At 42.1% G+C, this 19,837-nt stretch overlaps 2 protein-coding genes across 2 annotated transcripts; one reads left to right on the forward strand and one right to left on the reverse strand.

Moving 5' to 3' along the window:
* Nucleotides 1–522: 522 nt before the first annotated feature.
* Nucleotides 523–6,486, reverse strand: psmd11a (proteasome 26S subunit, non-ATPase 11a). Its single transcript, XM_079457374.1, has 13 exons — nucleotides 6,323–6,486; nucleotides 4,864–4,965; nucleotides 4,515–4,711; nucleotides 4,251–4,308; nucleotides 3,966–4,160; nucleotides 2,812–2,956; nucleotides 2,542–2,602; nucleotides 2,326–2,388; nucleotides 2,106–2,231; nucleotides 1,976–2,011; nucleotides 1,745–1,796; nucleotides 1,481–1,623; nucleotides 523–1,318 (listed from the first exon to the last, which is right to left on the reverse strand). Exons 1-12 carry the CDS (start codon nucleotides 6,408–6,410, stop codon nucleotides 1,481–1,483), a joined length of 1,266 nt encoding a protein of 421 aa, XP_079313500.1. The 5' UTR covers nucleotides 6,411–6,486; the 3' UTR covers nucleotides 523–1,318.
* On the forward strand, nucleotides 6,118–11,871 carry cdk5r1a (cyclin dependent kinase 5, regulatory subunit 1a (p35)). The gene is made up of 2 exons (XM_079457375.1): nucleotides 6,118–7,691; nucleotides 8,412–11,871. Exon 2 carries the CDS (start codon nucleotides 8,455–8,457, stop codon nucleotides 9,376–9,378), a length of 924 nt encoding a protein of 307 aa, XP_079313501.1. The 5' UTR covers nucleotides 6,118–7,691; nucleotides 8,412–8,454; the 3' UTR covers nucleotides 9,379–11,871.
* Nucleotides 11,872–19,837: the final 7,966 nt, after the last annotated feature.

Below are 19,837 nucleotides of genomic sequence, written 5' to 3' on the forward strand. Positions count from 1 at the left end.
TAACTACTACAAGGATTTTATTCTTGATCCTAAATGCGCTATAGGTAGTCCAGGCAAAACCTCATAGCGCCAACAGATGGCGCTCTAAGCACCTTTTTACAAAACTACCCATTTGGTGTTATCTCTTCTCTTTATGATTACTGATGCTTTATTTTAATAAGATAAAGGTTTTGATACAAACAGATTACCTTATTGGAAGACTGCTAAATGTCAGGTGACCTGAACCCCACCCCAACTGCCATTAGTGGGTAAAACCCACCACAAACCAGTAGTTGTGTCAATACCAGGATGTTGTGGGTACTAAATACGCCACCATGACTTGACACTTTGGGGCGGTTTCCCGGACGGGGCTTTAGCCTAGTCGCAGACTAACTTGCACGTTGGAGGCCTCTTGATCGAAAACAACTTGCATTGGCATATCTTAAAATATATCTGTGCGATCGTTTCATCTCAAGACCTAATGTTTTTTGTAACGTATGTTTTTTAAATGGACTTAAATCTCCTAATTTAATGCCCCATAATGATTGATAGCCTGTAATAGCTCACCTACAGATGTGCCTAATGATCTTTCTAAGTTTGACCCACTTAAATATAAGAACTAGACTAAACATCATACAAACAGTTCAGATGCTCGATACAGAAGCACTTCATCAGTCATGTTCTCTTGGTGACTTTATTATGTTTTTTGCTTTATAAAAAAAGAGCAACAGCATGACAGGCCAGATAGAGGCGCTTGGCAACGTTATATACAAAGAGGAAGGGCAGGAATGCAAGGGCCAGGGAACGAAAACCACTCGTGTCCCCATCCAAACAGCATCTTTGCAGAAATTCTCTGCATGACAAAGTCCAAGTATGCTGTCTCAACTGAGAGGTAGGCCGGGGATTCCTTGGGGGAGTAGGCTTAGGCCTTAAACCGTTATATAGGGAATGCAGTCTACAACTCAAAACAGTGACCCCTGGACTGGCCAAATCAGCTTTGCCCTACAAGAGATCTATGTATATACATTTCAAACCGTTACAATGCAGGGGAGTTTTTATTTTTTCGAAGATTCCCTGATGGCTGATTAAGCACAGCCACGATACAAAGAAATGCATTACCAGCAAAAAGATTTAATAATAAAGGTGATCCCGTAGTACTAGAAGTAGTTCGTCCATTGAGGAAGGTGGTAAAAAATGTCCAAGTGAAAGCCAGGAAGGACAGCAGGAACCAGTCAGTTTTTTGGGTGTTTTTTTACTTGATGTCTGCAATCGCTCCCTCCCTTTCCCCCAGGGTCTCCTACACTGGCCATGCTCTCAGCTGCAGGGTCCAACGCTCAACCTGCATAAAACCAAGTTCACCAAATCGATCAATAATTGTTTCACAATACAAGTAATTAACAGAAATAATATATATTGCGCTATACACAGAAAAACAAAAAGCTGTAGCAGCGAACATACTTCAACTATTTAGGTTATCAAGAACATAATACAATAGACTTACCTATGTCAATTTCTTGGCTTTGTTATAGAGCGAGTCCACTACTTTGCTCATGTTCTGAATTGTTTCAAGGGCGGCTTCATATGTTTTGTCTACCGGAGGCTCATCGAAAACAATCAGGACACCCTCCCCTTGGTCAAGGATTCCTATGATTTGAGTAAATTATTATTCATCAGGCACAAACAAAGAGGGACCACCCAAACAGAAAAATGCTTATTGCAGACTTGGTCAATGTATTGAACAGTTGTAAATCAAGTGAAATCATACCATGGAATTTCTGATCTAAAATCATCTGGGACAGCTTCCTTTCAACATCCCCCTGAGGTGATAATGCAAAACAAAGTTATTTCAAAGGATGCTTAAAACAACAGTCAAAAAATGTAAGACACACCTGGCAGTATAAGGAACATTTGTTTGACAAATCTGAATGTAGCAGCTGGATGTTTCAATAGGGGAAAAACGGTCTTTCGCAGAGCCAAGTGCAAAGAAAATTCTTACCTTTGAGAGTTTAATCAGCTCAGAGATGTGTTCCATCTGTTGGTTTATGATAAACATGTTATGTAAATAACTTCAATCGCATGCATAAATTAATGTTCATTGAAGTGTACATAATCAAGCAGGACATTACCTGCACTCTGGAGAAGGGCTCGATGACCCTGATAAGGTTTTGTTCCAACAGATTATCATAGAGTTTGGCCAGATGGGTACTGATGATGGGGTCATCCCGAAGCTCAGCTTTGTATTCTGTTAAAGCCTAAATCATGATAAAAGAGATGGACAATATCATAACTGTGAAAACAGGTGGACTTGGATTGTATTGACCTTTAAAGTCAGGACATCTGACCAACCTTCTCAAAGTCAGCGAGGGACCTGTTCTTGCTGGCCTGGGCCACACATTTAAGTGCATCTGTCTACAGAAAGAGAAAGATAGGGCATATTATCCTCCACTGATTTTTACATTTCAGCATTAGCATAATTTTGCTGGTTTTACAGAATATAATGGCTTTAAGTTAAACACACAAGGATAATGAACACAATAACCCAGCACAAGAAATGACATCTACCTGTCTGCCTGCATATCTGAGGGCGAGTTTGCCACTGGTCAGGGACTGAACATCCTCTGGCCTGCAATGTCAAACAGTGTTAGTGAGTCCATAAACATACCTCAGCAATTCACGGTCATAAAAACCACACAAACCAAAACTGTAATGAACATTGAAACCAAATATACAAACAACCTATTCTTTTCAAATGAAAAACAAGTACAACTCATCCTGATAACATGCACAGTATAACAATGTGTGCTTAAGACAGTAAAAACAGTAAGGACTCACAAGTTAAGCATGATCTTGCAGAGCAGCATGTATTTGAGTGCAGTGATGGCACGCGGACTGTCAATAGAGTCATAGCCCTCAAAGGCCTCGTAGAAATACGAATACGCCGTTTTCCAGTCCTTCTCTTCAGCAGCGTGAATAATGCCTGCAGGAGAAAGTGAGAGTGATCTGTTTAGTCTGACAAATCAGGACAAAAACATTTAACTTTCGAGGAACAGACAGAGGGGGGATTGGCATTATGACTGACTTCACAGCAACAGTAGACATCATTATTTTTTGCAAATAAAGAAATGGTCTATTTTAATATGCAAGAGAAAATGCCCATGTTTGGAATCTCCAAAGTATAAAATAATCTACAAATGAAACATACTTTATTTATTATTTTCTATGTTTATAAGGAACTTGCTCAAACCAAGACAATCTGCACATTGTGAGCAGTCTGAAGTGGGGATGTTCATATTGACCGTTGAACCGTTGAAATTTTGATCGATTAAGACTATCAGTTAAACGATTTTAAAGGTAAAGTTAAATAACATTCATGATATTTTTTAATAATCATTTAATAATACGTTTTTAAATACATGTTTTTAGCTTTCTGTATGGTTAAAGAAAAATATGCTAAACATGTGTTAACTCACGCAAACCTATCAGCAAACCTTTTGACGAAACTGGACAAGTGTAATTCATCTGATTGTTGATGCTACATTTGTCAGGGCTTTACTCCTCCAAACGGAGTACGTCATTGCCAGCCTTGCTCAAGTTCGTTGTTTTAAATGTAGACGCGCTCACAACGTGCTGTTACAAGTTATTTTCTTGCCCATTTATTTTATGCTTTGGTTTTATATTATTTTAGTTTTTCTCCATTGTCCAAAATGCTGCAGTTCTTGTGTGATGATGTGATAATATGTGAATGCAGGTGCTGTTGTTGATCTATTAGTTATGTTTGTATTTTTAACATGTCACAGCTCATCAACTGTAGCATAATGGAGAGTAAATGCTGAGAGAATGTGTATTTTGACATAACTAACCATAGCTGCCAGGGCATGGTAGCTATGGCTAAGAAACTGTCAAACCTTATTGGTCATCAACCTTCCACATAGCTTTTTCTTAACACTAAAAGTCTTGCAGAAGGATGAAAGTTCATAGAAACATACCTGACTGCATGTCTAAAGCAGCCTGAAGCTTTGGAGGGCAGTAGATGGCGTTAGCTGTCGTCCTGGCAGAGGTGAGAGCTGCTCTGGCCTTGGGCAAGTTGCTTAATGCGTGATACGTCTTGCTCTCTAGCAGCTGCAGCTCCACCAGCAGAGCTTTGTCATCCATCTTCTTTAACTCTTGCAGGAGCTGAGTGCCTGGATATGGCATAGGTGGGCCGTGGTTATAGGCTTTAAATAACCTGTAAGAGGATTTAAGTCAACAAGCATTTCCTCCCCAAGACTTACCGAGCTGCAGAGCCTCTTGGTACCGTTTGGTGTCAAAATACAGGGAGACCAGACGTGCCTGAAAGAATATTAAGTAACATTGATGAGAAATCACTTCAGCCAGCATCTGATCAATAACAATATGACTGTCTGATCTGTTTTCCAGAAAACCTGTTGTTCCACAAAACATTAAGTGACAAAGTGTTGCTTGCGAAACACAGATTATAACTCCTAGATATCAAGCAGCACTAATGTATTTTATAATCTACAATGCCAGGTGCTCACCTCCAGGGCCTGTCGTAGAAAAGTCCTCTTTTCTGCTTTGGCCCACTCAATGCACTCCAAACATAATTCCACCTCTTGACCAGTAGCAGCCTCCATGTCCAAGAACAGATCAAGCAGGGAGCGTACAAGCCGGGCCGCCTTTGCTTTGCTGATAGAGTTCAGGAACGGTCGGACATACTTCAGCAGACCTCCCAATTCTATGTAAAGCAGGAATGTAGGCAAAATAGTTATTAACTTTGAGGGCAATGAGAACTCACCACACAACAGTGACCTTCAGCCAAATGTTTAACTGAAGCAAATGTTTTGTTGTGATGTGTACTCCGTGAGCTGACTAGTTGAACATCTTTACCAGCAGCTTGTCCAGTCTTGGCCAACAGTCTGCCCAGTTCCAAGATGCTCTGTTCTTTGACACGCACAGCTTCTTCATCATCATCTTGGATGTCTCGTTTGACTGTGGAATGAAAGTGGCGAATTTGATTAATAAATATTAAGTACAGCCCTACAGGACAGTATCCATGGTTTTATAATAGATAAAGTGTTGTTGTTGGCCAATTGATTTCCATTTGTATTACCATAAAGTTACAATACATCATGGTTAAATTTAGAAAGAAAAACCAAAGGCACTACTTTCTGATGACAAAACGTTTAAACTAACCAAACATCCAACCATGACTAAACAACTGTAACTGCAGCAGCGTTTAGAGCCTAAAGATAAAACAAGCTTTAAAATGAGCTAAACTAACTAAAACAATTGAGACATTTCTTAGTGTTGGGTTATTTTTTTAAATAATATACAATCTGTGTAGTTTTATGTTGTTATGCTAAGTTTAACACATTTTATTGGGAAACATTGTTGTGCACAAAGACAAGGCGTTAAAGTAAAAAAGTCTCCATATTTATCTCAATTTATTAATACGCTGACAGTCAAAAAATGGCTTGGTGTGATATCACATTATACGTGACAAGCACACACATATCAAGCTACATGCCAAACAAAACTATCAACAATGTAATTTTACGGAATTAATGTGCAATAATACAAAAAGCATTTGAGATTATATTGAGAAACGTTATTCGTTTCGATGACCAAGTTACTGTCTGACACGATTAAGCCTAAATGGCATTCCTCACAATGTTGGTAAGATGCATGACAAATTAAAAGCATTTTAAAACAAAATAAAATTCCTCAGAAGACAAAATATTTGATATGGAGATCCTCACATTAGCATAAGTAACGTTAGTTTGGAGAAACGACTACTTTGCTAGCTATCAGTTGACAACTTTTGGTAGTTACTGCCAACGTCGTTTAGAATCGCGTCAGATATCTAACATTTACTGTCTTAAAAAGACAATTCATTAGTAAAGACCAATACAAACAGGCTTAAATCCACCACATAACAAAGACCTTTCCTCCCTTGTTTTTCAAACATGTTTAGTCACGATTACCTCAAAGAAATAATTTAGCTCATTGAAAATGAAGCTAGCTGATTGGCTAACGGACTCAACGGGGCCAGTTTACTTGAATTTGCTTTATTTAACACCAGGAGCTCCCCGGAATTAAACAATATCAAAGGATAATAAATGGCAACTCGTATGTGAAGTTAGCAGGAGTGGTGATCATTTATGCAGCTAACGTTAAATGCTTTCTCACGTCTGTCACAGTGAGTCAGCAGCATGACACCGGCTAACACATTTAGCTGCTGATCTAGACATCGCCATGAGGGAAACAAGCCTGAGGTTCAAACCGAAGCTTTGGATTCTAGCATCATAAAAGCGCCACGAAAGCAAGCGGGACGGGACGCGCTTACCGATAGCATGTAAAATGTCAATGGACGCGTTCCGATCCGTACTGAGCAGCGACTGTGCTCTCTGAAACTCTACCGCCGCAGCCGCCATCTTACCACTCACCAATTGCCTGATTCACACAACAATCATCATTGAATACGCTACCCCGGAAGCGCCACTGAGGCATGCCGGGAGATTGAGTTCACTGAGTCAAGAAAGCGGGGTTCTGGATGTTTCAGCAAACATAGATATATATAATATTCTGATTCTAATTGATGTAATGGTTGTAATGGGAATTGTACTGGTTCTAATGAAAACAATAGGCTGGTGTCTGTAGGTTTTCAACTATGAAAAGAAACACAATATTTTGCAATGGTTTTTAACAGCTGATGATACTTGTAATGGAAACCCTTAGATTTAAAAGTATTTTTCTCGCCAATTCATCAAGAACGTGATGACGGGAAAAACGTATTAACATAAATGGGTGCAAATGACTCTACGTCCTTAAACTGCATGTCTGACTATGATGATTGGATAAACGTGATAGATCGCGCGTGTGTGGGCGTGTGCGTGTGGGGAAGAAGTGATCAAAGGGGGTTGCCCATTCATGTCTCTGCGCCACTGAGATTTATCGATGCACACATTAGGATTTAAGTCAATCTTTCTTGATGATCATTTGTAGTTTCTATGCTGTAGTTTCTATCGTGATTAAAGATTTTACCTTTAGCGTTTAAGACAACGAAGCGCTATATAATAAATGTTGATGTGACCAGGGGTATTTAAGACCATACTTGACGGACAGCATCTTGACTACATGGTGCTAAGCCACTGCCAAGTTCCCACCCAGCTGCAGGGCCAGTTTTTCTCTCTCTGAGCTGTCATTTGGAAACATTGGGCCAAATTAACGCAAAGTCTTACTTAAGGAGTTGCCATTTATTTTTGTACCTTTGACACGGGTGTGTGTTTTTAGTTTTAGGTCTGCGATAAAGCTTTTCGAGGATTCTAGCTTAGCGTTTTAGCCGTTCGTCTGACCTAGGGGATCACAGACGGGCAGATGTGAAACAGCCGCGTGTGATGGTGAAGCTCGAGGAGGAAAAATAAAGAATTTCCAATTGCAATGCATCGAATGGAATGGTTTGTGTAGAAAGACGTGATTTGCATCTGGGAAATAACCTCAGCAACCGGAGAATCCTGAACACCCATTGACTGCATCGCGCTTTTACGTAAAAGCATAATTAATCACTGACGTTCCATTTTCAGCACCTTGGACAACGACGAACACGGTGGTTTCACGGCGCGAGGAAGCGAGATTGTTGCCGGATTATTCGACGGATATTTCTTTATATAATTTTTTTTTATACATTAATCACAGCACGGAAGACGCATTCATTGGTAAGTAACCAAAAGTATACATATATAGCCAGTCCATGCTGTTTAAATCAAATAATCTTACATTCAAAAGCAAATTTGCTTGCACCAAGGTTATGTAATATAAAAATATAATTGTATTACATTTGTAATATTACAACCAAAGTGAGCTTTTTTGGTGTGCAATAACGGCGAAATCTTTATTTACAAAAGCTCGTTTTGACTCTGAAGCGTGATCATTTATTTGGGCCAACTCTTATCAGACCCATAACATAACAGTAAGAGATTATTATGGCTTTATGAGCGTTTTGAATTAAATGATGTAATGCTATCTGTTTTCTCATCAAGTAGGCTAGATGGGTTTTCACAGTAATTAATGAAAACTGAATGTGTTTACATTCTCGACATCCATTTTGTAGCTAAGATGGATGCTTTCAAATAGTCTGCATTAATGCTGAATCGCATACCACCGGTTCAGTTCACGTAGACAGGAAATCCATTTGGATCAGTCTTTCAAACAATTTGCTAAGTATACATTTGTATGGGTTGAAATAATGTTTCAAACGCAAGAAAAGACTGCGTTGATAAATTGTGATTCTGTATGCATAGCCCAGTTTTGCGCATGTTCATCAGCAAGGGCATGTATGCTGTGTTAAAACGGTGAGGGTGGTTTCATGAAACGCTTGTGTTGCTTAATTAGGAATCAGATTTTTGACCAATATTTATTTTATGTTCTCTTATCAGGCATATATTCCATATCTACACATCTCCTTATAATAAAGGCATAATGGGAACTGTCCTCTCAGTCTCTCCGAGCTACCGTAAGGCTGGCCTCTTTGATGAAATACCACCCCCTCTGGCACATTACACAGCTGTGCAGAACAGCAAAAACGCCAAGGACAAGGGCTTGAAACGGCAGTCCCTCATTAATGTCCTGCCATGGAAGCGCATAGTGGCGGCTTCAGCCAAAAGAAAGGGCTCTAAGAAGCTGGCCTCTGGTGACAGTCAAGATGAAGAAAGTGTGGGCACCCTCAACAGCCAAAACCTGAAGAAATCCCAGTCCTTTGCCAATCTTTCCAACTTCACGCAGGAACCAGTTGTGAACTCCATACCCACATCTAAGACCACAGCAAATGTGGCCTCAACTGCAAAAAGGACCTCAATCACTGGATCTGTGGGCCAAGCCACCAATGCAGGCACACCCAAAAGAGTGATCGTGCAGGCTTCCACCAGCGAGCTGCTAAGGAGTCTTGGTGAGTTCCTGTGCCGACGCTGCTACCGACTGAAGCGCCTCTCCCCCGCTGACCCTGTATTGTGGCTGCGCAGCGTAGACCGGTCCCTACTGCTGCAGGGTTGGCAGGACCAGGGCTTTATTACTCCAGCTAATGTGGTCTTCCTGTACATGCTCTGCCGTGAGGTCATTTCAGCGGAGGTGTCCAGCGAGCGCGAGCTGCAGGCTGAGCTCCTCACTTGCCTCTACCTGTCTTATTCCTACATGGGGAATGAGATTTCTTACCCGCTCAAGCCCTTTCTGGCGGAGACAGACAAAGATGCCTTCTGGAATCGCAGCTTGGCTATCATCAATCGCATGAGTAGCAAAATGCTTCAGCTTAACTCTGACCCGCATTACTTCACCCAGGTTTTTGCTGACCTTAAGAACGAGAGTCAGAAAGAAGAAGAGAGCCGACTGCTCATAGGCCTTGATCGATAAGTGAGCTTTGTAAATAAAAAAACAATAAAAAAAACTCTTTAGTGTCAGTATTAGTATTCAATCTTTATTAAATTGAAGCTTCGGAGCATAGTTTTGAAGCTTATTTGTAGCAATGAATGACTTTGGATCAGACATTGTAAACCTTATAAAGACCTTGCTGAGGTTCAACCAGGACACCACCACCACCACAAACAAGAAGGTGTTATCTGACCAGTTGTGTGGCATTTTAAGGTCAACTGCCAGATATAGCCGACGCTTCATCACCATAGCAACAGACAAGGAGTAATCTTGACCAACAGTGCAGCATGTTGATCTTCCTGAAATAATCACATCTAGATCAAAACATGACCACCTGTCATTTTTAATTCTCAGTAATTCTGTTCACAATAAAAACGAAAACCCCTGAATTGAAAGCCTAGATTTGTGCACAAAACAGACTAACTAGTGTGAAAACAGGACATATTCAGTGGAGCCATGCTAGCAACCCTTTCAAAACCGAAGCAAACCAAAGACTCAGCTTAACCTCAGCGCTCGTTCGAGCTTCTTGGTACTACAGTTTTTCCATGAACATAAATCCCACACAACAAATTCAACTGAGTTACTGATAAATTCCTTTGTTAGGATCCCATGAACTACTGGTCAGGCTGTCTCTTGCATGGCATCATGTCTTCAAGATGTTTTGTTTGTTTAGCATATCCTAGTGGCCTTTAAGAAGGTCTGGGTCTCAAACTGCAGCAGGTATAGAACCATTTCATGAGATGTTCTGTCCAACTGGTGTGAAACCATTGTGATGAGTGACAAACAAATGTATCGGAGGTCAAATTATTTATGATGACAAACTGACTGCACGATGTTCAACAGAATGGAATTTCCAACTTCAAGAAAGAACATCCCTCTGTTTCCATTATACGCCCTCTTCTTATCTTCAAGAGAACAGAAAATCTTTAAAGGGGAGCAAATTACCGGCAAGGTGGATATTTTCTGTATTTTCAAAAACAAGTACTGTATGTTCTTATACGGGTGTTAATGCATGCTTCTTTGACCAACCACACACTTTTAAAGATCACTGTTTATGATTTGATGGTCACAATCTTTGTATGATTTTCTTTTGGACAGTGCTCCAAACTAATGTGCCATACAGACATAAAAGTTAAAGTTGTCAGAACAGCAGCCAAATGTACAGCAAGCTTTTGTAGCCTTCTCATAAGGAATAGATATTTTTGAAGGAAAAAAGAAATAGGAAATCACCGAAAGACATTACCGGAAGACATAAAATGTCACAAATATTTTGTAAAAAATAACAAAACAAAGAAAAGAAAAACGATTTCAGTGTTTTATATATAATTCATCATAACCAGAAGTTCATTAGTATGCATACAGTACATTACTTACTTAATGTGACACACATTACAATCCAGTGTTAATATTTGTGTTTGCTGATGAGATATTTTGAAATGCCGGCATTCCCATAAATGAGAGTTTAGTTAGAGTTCTACCGCTCGAGAACAAGGACTTGTCAAGGATGATCAACCATGATCAGAGAAAGACTTTGAACAGTTCACAGGTCCAACAAAATTTTCACAGAAGAGGTTGAATAGATTTTTCAGAGGCTTGACAAGTCTCCGTAAAAAGCAGTGTTTCAATATGCAAATGCTGACACACTGGCATGTGTTATTTAACACATGTGTCAGGATGTAATTTCACTATGATAAGTTTCCTGTAGCACACAACTGATCAAAAACTGTGACCTGATTGCACTATGTTTAGCAATATACATGTAAATCTAACTGCTAAAGTTTATGCACACGTGAAGTTTTAAAGATCAGTTATGGAAAAAACTAACAGACAACAGGTCCATCATTTATTTCTGTTAAGTCCATCATTTATTTCTGTACAGTTTTTTTCCTTTTGGTATCTTGCATTTACATTTATCACCCATGTTTATGTCTAGCCATATTCTGGTAAATACTGATGGTGCTATTGATGCAGAGATCATGTCCTACCCATAAGCAAGACCTTTATCATTGGTTAGCTGAATGTAATAAAGTCTTGTACACTACATGGGGCAAATTACTGTATATGCATTGATGCTGTACTACTATGAATATGTGGCTAGAATAAAATGTAAGGATAACTGGCCGTAATAGTAAAGGGTGAGAAAGGGGGCATCAATTGCATATAAACTCTTCCTCTTGTCATGGACAATTTAAGAAACAAAAATGTGTTATTATGTTTCATGCAATTCCTGTGGTTGATGTAACATTCTTAAAAAAACTGTATAGCAACAAGAAACAAACTGGAATTTGATTTTTCTCTTTTCCTTAGGTTTCACGTTTCGTGAACTTTGTTGAGCAACATGAAACAAAAATGAGATGTAACTAAAATATATTTAAAGAAGCAATCTGTTACAGTATATGGGTGTGTATGAATGTGAGTTCGTGCAATGACTTTGGTCAACTCTTCTATCTACTTTATATAAAAAATTGCATTTGCAAACAAATATTGTGTACATGCGTTTTGTTTTCTTTAAATGTGTTGTCTATTTTTATGCTGAAGGAAAGATAATCAAAGCTACAGTAACCTAGAATATTTGTATCATATGTACTAGTAAATATACCTGGCTAGGCAGATGAATGTCGTCATACATGTTCGTGGATTTTCATCCTCATAGGACTAGTAGTGTGTTAATACCATAGGACATGAGCATGTGTACTTCATTGATTAGTACTGAGAGGCAACTGCAGTATTATGTTACTCCATTCCACACTACTGTTGTTCATGGCAGCTCCCAACATAAGCACACGTCACAATGCAGCATACTGCCATCTGCTGAAGGATGACATCATAATGTTAAGTGAGGAAAAGAAGTGGGATGTTTTTTTCGCAGATATATTTGTGTGTGCAACTTTTCTTTTTTTTAAAGGCAGTGGGGGAAGATCTGTTTAGTTATAAGCATTCTTCCAAATATCTTTCTCTGTGTTCATCGGAACAAATACATTTATACAGATTTGGATCAACTTGAAGGTGAGTAAATGATGACAGAATTTTCCTTTTTGGGTGAAGTATCAGTTTAATAATGTTCTATTGTTTTTGTGTTTTTCCTTTTTTCACAATGCTTGAACATTTTTTTATGTTGTGTATTCAATTTATTCATCCAAAAATGTACACACACCGCTAATTTCTCCAAATCTCTCACTTTGGATGGCAAATTGTTTTTGTTAGGGCATGAGGATGTAGGTTTGTGCTTAAAATAGCGGACTGACCTTCTCGCCAGTGCCCTTGCTACTAAACATGCAAGTTGCTGAAATGCAGAGTTTCAAATATTGTCATATCTTCAGGATAAAGGCATCCAAAAGCTTCACTGATTATCACGGTTGGTACCTTTTGTAACCTCTTGTAGTCAGATTCAGTAAATTCAATATTGTTTTACTTAAATACAATAGCTAATTTGGTTTGTTGTGAAATCATGTAAATAACATATTTTAGGTTAAAGTATATGACTGAAATGTCTCAGTGTTGTTAGCTTAGCTTAACCTAACTTGTTTCCTTTTTCCTGCACCTTTCCCTCGCTGACATCTAATTTTCAACATAGTTATGATTTATATTGAGCCTGAAAAAGTATATTTAAAATGATTAAATCTAATGCCTTCTCTTAGAAAACAGATTATATGACAACCACATGTTACTAAATGAGTATTTCCATGTACACACTGTATTAATAAATGGTACATCAAAGAAAAACACAGACATGCTGATAACAGCAATAACTGTCAAAGCAGACACAGCACAGCCAGTCCCTCACATCTGTAAACATGCAATTCCAAACGGTGAGATACAAATAACGGCATTAATGATTACAACTACATCTACATGATATATAACAATAAATCAACAATTTATGGACAACCATAAGCTGAAATCAGCAAGAATCCATATCGAAAGGCCTCTACACTTCTACTGTCGGCCAGTAGATGGCACTCAAACTGCATATATTCAGCAGTGTGGACCACAAGAGACTTGTCACACTTTAAAAAACGGATGTCTTCACTCTTTATTTCGATAGCCTGAAAGTGGTTGTGGTCTGTTGCTTTGAGGTTTATCTTGGACACATTTGCAAATAAAAGTGTGACCAGAAATAAAGCAACTGAAACAAACAGCCTCTGGACAACACTTACAAACTAACAATAGAGTTTGTAACTGTATGAATTGTACTGGCTCATGGAAATGTATCAACCCTTTAACATTACAAAGTTAAAATGGGCCATGAAAAAGTGTAATTGCATTTTTATTTGGGAGCTGTCATTAAAAAAAAGACAAATGGTCTACACCATTTGTGAAAGTTTATGTCATTTCATACATATAGTCTAATTAATTCGTTTCTTACTTATATTGTTGTGTTTTTATTCCGTTTATGTTGTGTTTTTATTCCATTAATGATACACTGAGATATTTACCCATCTCTACTCTCAGAACTATACCTAGACCAGACATATCAGAGATTATTTGGTACATACTATGTGTAAAAACATGTCTGGAGCTGGTACATGACCTCGCATGTTAGAACAAGGAAGTAAATCAAGCGTCTTTCCCACAGCATTTTGTTATTCTAAACAATGACTGTGTTTCCTGAGGACCGACAGAAGAAAAGAAAAGTCGAATTAATGTTTAACATGATTCACGGCGAAGATAATAGAGACCAAAACCTGAGCCTTCTCTTAGAAAACAGATTATATGACAACCACATGTTACTAAATGAGTATTTCCATGTACACACTGTATTAATAAATGGTACATCAAAGAAAAACACAGACATGCTGATAACAGCAATAACTGTCAAAGCAGACACATCACAGCCAGTCCCTCACATCTGTAAACATGCAATTCCAAACGGTGAGATACAAATAACGGCATTAATGATTACAACTACATCTACATGATATATAACAACAAATCAACAATTTGTGGGAAACCATAAGCTGAAATCAGCAAGAATCCATATCGAAAGGCCTCTACACTTCTACTGTCGGCCAGTAGATGGCACTCAAACTGTATATATTCAGCAGTGTGGACCACAAGAGACTTGTCACACTTTAAAAAACGGATGTCTTCACTCTTTATTTCGATAGCCTGAAAGTGGTTGTGGTCTGTTGCTTTGAGGTTTGTCTTGGACACATTTGCAAATAAAAGTGTGACCAGAAATAAAGCAACTGAAACAAACAGCCTCTGGACAACACTTACAAACCAACAATAGAGTTTGTAACTGTATGAATTGTACTGGCTCATGGAAATGTATCAACCCTTTAACATCCATCCATCCATCCATTTTCTTCCGCTTATCCGGGGCCGGGTCGCGGGGGCAGCAGTCTAAGCAGAGATGCCCAGACATCCCTCACCCTAGACACTTCCTCCAGCTCTTCCGGGGGGACACCGAGGCGTTCCCAGGCCAGCCGGGAGACATAGTCCCACCAGCGTGTCCTAGGTCTTCCCCGGGGTCTCCTCCCGGTCGGACGGGCCTGGAACACCTTCCGAGGAAGGCGTCCAGTAGGCATCCGTAACAGATGCCCAAGCCACCTCAGCTGACCCCTCTCGATGTGGAGGAGCAGCGGCTCTACTCCGAGCTCCTCGCGGGTGACCGAGCTTCTCACCCTATCTCTAAGGGATCGCCCAGCCACCCTGCGGAGGAAGCTCATTTCAGCCGCCTGTATCCGGGATCTTGTCCTTTCGGTCATGACCCAAAGCTCATGACCATAGGTGAGAGTAGGAACGTAGATTGACCGGTAAATTGAGAGCTTCGCCTTGCGGCTCAGCTCTTTCTTCACCACGACGGACCGGTACATCGACCGCATTACTGCAGAAGCTGCACCGATCCGTCTGTCAATCTCCCGTTCCCTCCTCCCCTCACTCGTGAACAAGACCCCGAGATACTTAAACTCCTCCACTTGAGGAAGGAACTCTCCACCAACCTGAAGTGGGCAAGCCACCCTTTTCCGACTGAGGACCATGGCCTCGGATTTGGAGGTACTGATTTTCATTCCAGCCGCTTCACACTCTGCTGTAAACCGTCCCAGTGCATGCTGAAGGTCCTGGTTTGAAGGGGCCAACACGACGACATCATCCGCAAATAGCAGAGATGAGATCGTGTGGTCCCCAAACCTGACACCCTCCGGCCCCTGGCTGCGCCTAGAAATTCTGTCCATAAAAATTACGAACAGAACCGGTGACAAAGGGCAGCCCTGCCGGAGTCCGACATGCACTGGGAACAGGTCCGACTTACTGCCGGCAATGCGAACCAAGCTCCTGCTTCGGTCGTACAGGGACCTGACAGCCCTTAGCAAAGGACCACAGACCCCATACTCCCGAAGCACCCTCCACAGGATGCCGCGAGGGACACAGTCGAATGCTTTCTCCAAATCCACAAAACACATGTGGATTGGTTGAGCAAACTCCCATGCACCCTCCAGCACCCTGTAGAGGGTGTAGAGCTGGTCCAGCGTTCCACGGCCTGGACGAAAACCACACTGTTCCTCCTGAATCCGAGGTTCTACTATCGGCCGTATTCTCCTCTCCAGTACCCTGGCATAGACTTTCCCGGGAAGGCTGAGAAGTGTGATCCCCCTGTAGTTGGAACACACCCTCCGGTCCCCCTTCTTAAAAAGAGGGACCACCACCCCGGTCTGCCATCCCAGAGGCACTGTCCCCGACCGCCACGCGATGCTGCAGAGGCGTGTCAGCCAAGACAGCCCCACAACATCCAGAGACTTGAGGTACTCAGGGCGAATCTCATCCACCCCCGGTGCCCTGCCACTGAGGAGTTTCTTGACTACCTCAGTGACTTCGGCTTGGGTGATGGACGAGTCCACCTCTGAGCCCTCAGCCTCTGCTTCCTCAATGGAGGACGTGACGGTGGGATTGAGGAGATCCTCGAAGTACTCTTTCCACCGACCGACGACATCCCCAGTTGAGGTCAACAGCCTCCCACCTCCACTGTAAACAGCGTTGGTAGGGCACTGTTTCCCTCTCCTGAGGCGCCGGACGGTTTGCCAGAATCTCTTCGAGGCCAGTCGATAGTCCTTCTCCATGGCCTCACCAAACTCCTCCCAGGCCCGAGTTTTTGCCTCCACAACCACCCGGGCAGCAGTCCGCTTGGCCTGCCGGTACCTGTCAGCTGCCTCAGGAGTCCCACAAGCCAACCAGGCCCGATAAGACTCCTTCTTCAGCTTGACGGTTTCCCTTACTTCCGGTGTCCACCACCGGGTTCGGGGATTCCCGCCTCGACAGGCACCGGAGACCTTACGGCCACAGCTCCGAGTGGCCGCTTCGACAATGGAGGCGGAGAACATGGTCCACTCGGACTCAATGTCTCCAGCCTCCCTCGGGATCTGGTTGAAGCTCTGCCGGAGGTGGGAGTTAAAGATCTCTCTGACAGGAGACTCGGCCAGGCGTTCCCAGCAGACCCTTACAGTACGTTTGGGTCTGCCGAGTCTGTCCTGCTTCCTCTCCTGCCATCGGATCCAACTCACCACCAGGTGGTGATCAGTTGACAGCTCCGCCCCTCTCTTAACCCGAGTGTCCAAAACATATGGTCGCAGGTCAGATGAAACGACCACAAAGTCGATCATCGACCTGCGGCCTAGGGTGTCCTGGTGCCACGTGCACTGATGGACACCCTTATGCTTGAACATGGTGTTCGTTATAGACAAACTGTGACTAGCACAGAAGTCCAATAACTGAACACCGCTCGGGTTCAGATCAGGGGGGCCGTTCCTCCCAATCACGCCCCTCCAGGTGTCACTGTCGTTGCCGACATGGGCGTTGAAGTCCCCCAGTAGGACGACGGAGTCCCCAGTCGGAGCACTTTCCAGCACCCCTCCCAGAGACTCCAAGAAGGTCGGGTACTCTGCACTGCCGTTCGGCCCGTAGGCACAAACAACAGTGAGAGACCTAACCCCGACCCGTAGGCGCAGGGAAACGACCCTCTCGTTCACCGGGGTAAACTCCAACACATGGCGGGAGAGCTGGGGGGCTATAAGCAGACCCACACCAGCCCGCCGCCTCTCACCATGGGCAACTCCAGAGTGATGAAGTATCCATCCTCTCTCGAGGAGTGTGGTTCCAGAGCCCAAGCCATGCGTAGAGGTGATCCCGACTATCTCTAGTCGGAACCTCTCAACCTCCCGCACCATCTCAGGCTCCTTCCCCGCCAGCGAGGTGACATTCCACGTCCCTAGAGCTAGCTTCCGTGTCCAGGGATCGGGCTGTCGAGGCACTCTCCTCCGACTGCCGCCCGATCCACAATGCACCGACCCCCTATGGTCCCTCCCGCACGTGGTGAGCCCACGGGAAGGCGGCCCCACGTCGCTCCTTCGGGCTGAGCCCGGCCGGACCCCGTGGGGAAAGGCCCGGCCACCAGGCGCTCGCATACGAGCACCGACCCCGGGCCTGGCTCCAGGGTGGTGCCCCGGTTGCGCCATACCGGGCGACGTCACGGTCCTTGTTTTTGTAAACATCATATGGGGTTTTTGAACCACTCTTAGTCTGACCCGTCGCCTAGGACCTGTTTGCCTTGGGAGACCCTACCAGGGGCATATAGCCCCCGACAACATAGCTCCTAGGGTCACTCGGGTACTCAAACCCCTCCACCACGTTAAGGTGGCGGTTCAAGGAAGGGCCCCCCCCCCCTTTAACATTACTAAAGTTAACCGCTAGTTGTCAAATGTTACATACAGTTTCCTTAAGAAGTTATAAAAACTACATTTAACGAATATCATAGTGCACTTTGTCTAGGTGAAGGATGAAGCAGCACAAACCAAACGAGGGTCAATGTCTAGCAAGTTTATTTTTCTTACTAGTTTCACATGCCCTGGCTTTACCACAAATCTGAAAAAACTCCCAAATCAGTCTGAGACACGAGGAAAGTAAAATTTAGCCATGAAAAAAGTGTAATTGCATTTTTATTTGGGAGCTGTCATTAAAAAAAGACAAATGGTCTACACCATCTGTGAAAGTTTATGTCATTTCATACATATAGTCTAATTAATTAGTTTCTTACTTATATTGTTGTGTTTTTATTCCGTTTATTTTGTGTTTTTATTCCATTAATGATACACTGAGATATTTACCCATCTCTACTCTCAGAACTATACCCAGACCAGACATATCAGAGATTATTTGGTACATACTATGTGTAAAAACATGTCTGGAGCTGGTACATGACCTCGCATGTTAGAACAAGGAAGTAAATCAAGCGTCTTTCCCACAGCATCTTGTGATTCTAATCAATGACTGTGTTTCCTGAGGACAGACAGCATGATTCGCATCAAGATAAGAGAGACCAAACCTGAACAACATAAGAATCAGTCCTTAAATGTATTTTCTATCAAGGCTATTGTTATTAGCTTGAAATCGAGGGCCACTTTTATTTATAAGGATTTGTAGCTTTGCCAGCATCACTCGTTTAGCATGAACAATCCAAAATGAGGGCGGATAAGGACACGCAGGCTGATTCTTTAAAAAGAGCAAGTGTCATAGATTCCCGAAATACATGCTTGCTGGGCATATTCCCTTGGCTGAATCAGTATAGCCCCAGGGCATGGTGAAGGTTAAGTCTCAGTACAACATAGAACCTCACAGATCCTTTCTGACACTTCTAGGTGATATCAATTTAATGCTGCTAATTTGAATGGTTTCCTCAGGCAATGCTATGACTCCAAGAGGGATGTAAATCTCCATGCATTAGTCACAAGCAGCTCTATGTGTGCAGCACTGCGGGTTGCCTAACAGATTTATTACAGTTTCGCCTTTTTTAAATCGTTTTGCGATCTTATGATGTATTTTTGTGTCCCCTGAATAAATTTAGACTACATAGCTTTGATGTGTCGTATAATATTGATGTGTCGTGTGTAATATAAATAACCAGAAAGACATGTATCCATAATTTCACACCGCAGAAGAACTGTTAACTGCTGTGATTTAAAGCAACAAGTTGATACTTATAGGCAAGTAAAGGACAAAGCTGAAGGCACAGAAATACAGCTGGAAGATTGAACACGATTTAAAGGATAGTTCACCCCAAAATACTCTCAGATTGTTCCAACCCTGTGCACGTCTTTGTTCTCCTAAACACAAAGAAAGATCTTTGGAAGAATGTCAGCAAATTGTCCCCCAGAATGTATTTCCCCCTACTATGGCAGAAAAGGGGGGACGAGATCTGCTCGGTTACTCACATTCTTCCAAATATCTTCCTTTGTGTTTAACAAAACAAATACATTTATACAGGTTTGGAACAATCTGAGTGTGAGTAAATGATGACAGTATTTCCCTTTAAATCAAGGTATCTGAATTAGATGAATAAAACGCGGTTGAATGAGATCACAGATGCATTAAACGAAACTGGGTGTGTGTAGTCTAGCACGTGCATGCCCTCTATCAAGGTGGCCGTAATATTCAATGCCCTCCAGTA

The sequence above is a fragment of the Barbatula barbatula genome (assembly GCF_947034865.1).
Source record: "Barbatula barbatula genome assembly, chromosome: 5".
Lineage (NCBI taxonomy): Eukaryota > Metazoa > Chordata > Actinopteri > Cypriniformes > Nemacheilidae > Barbatula > Barbatula barbatula.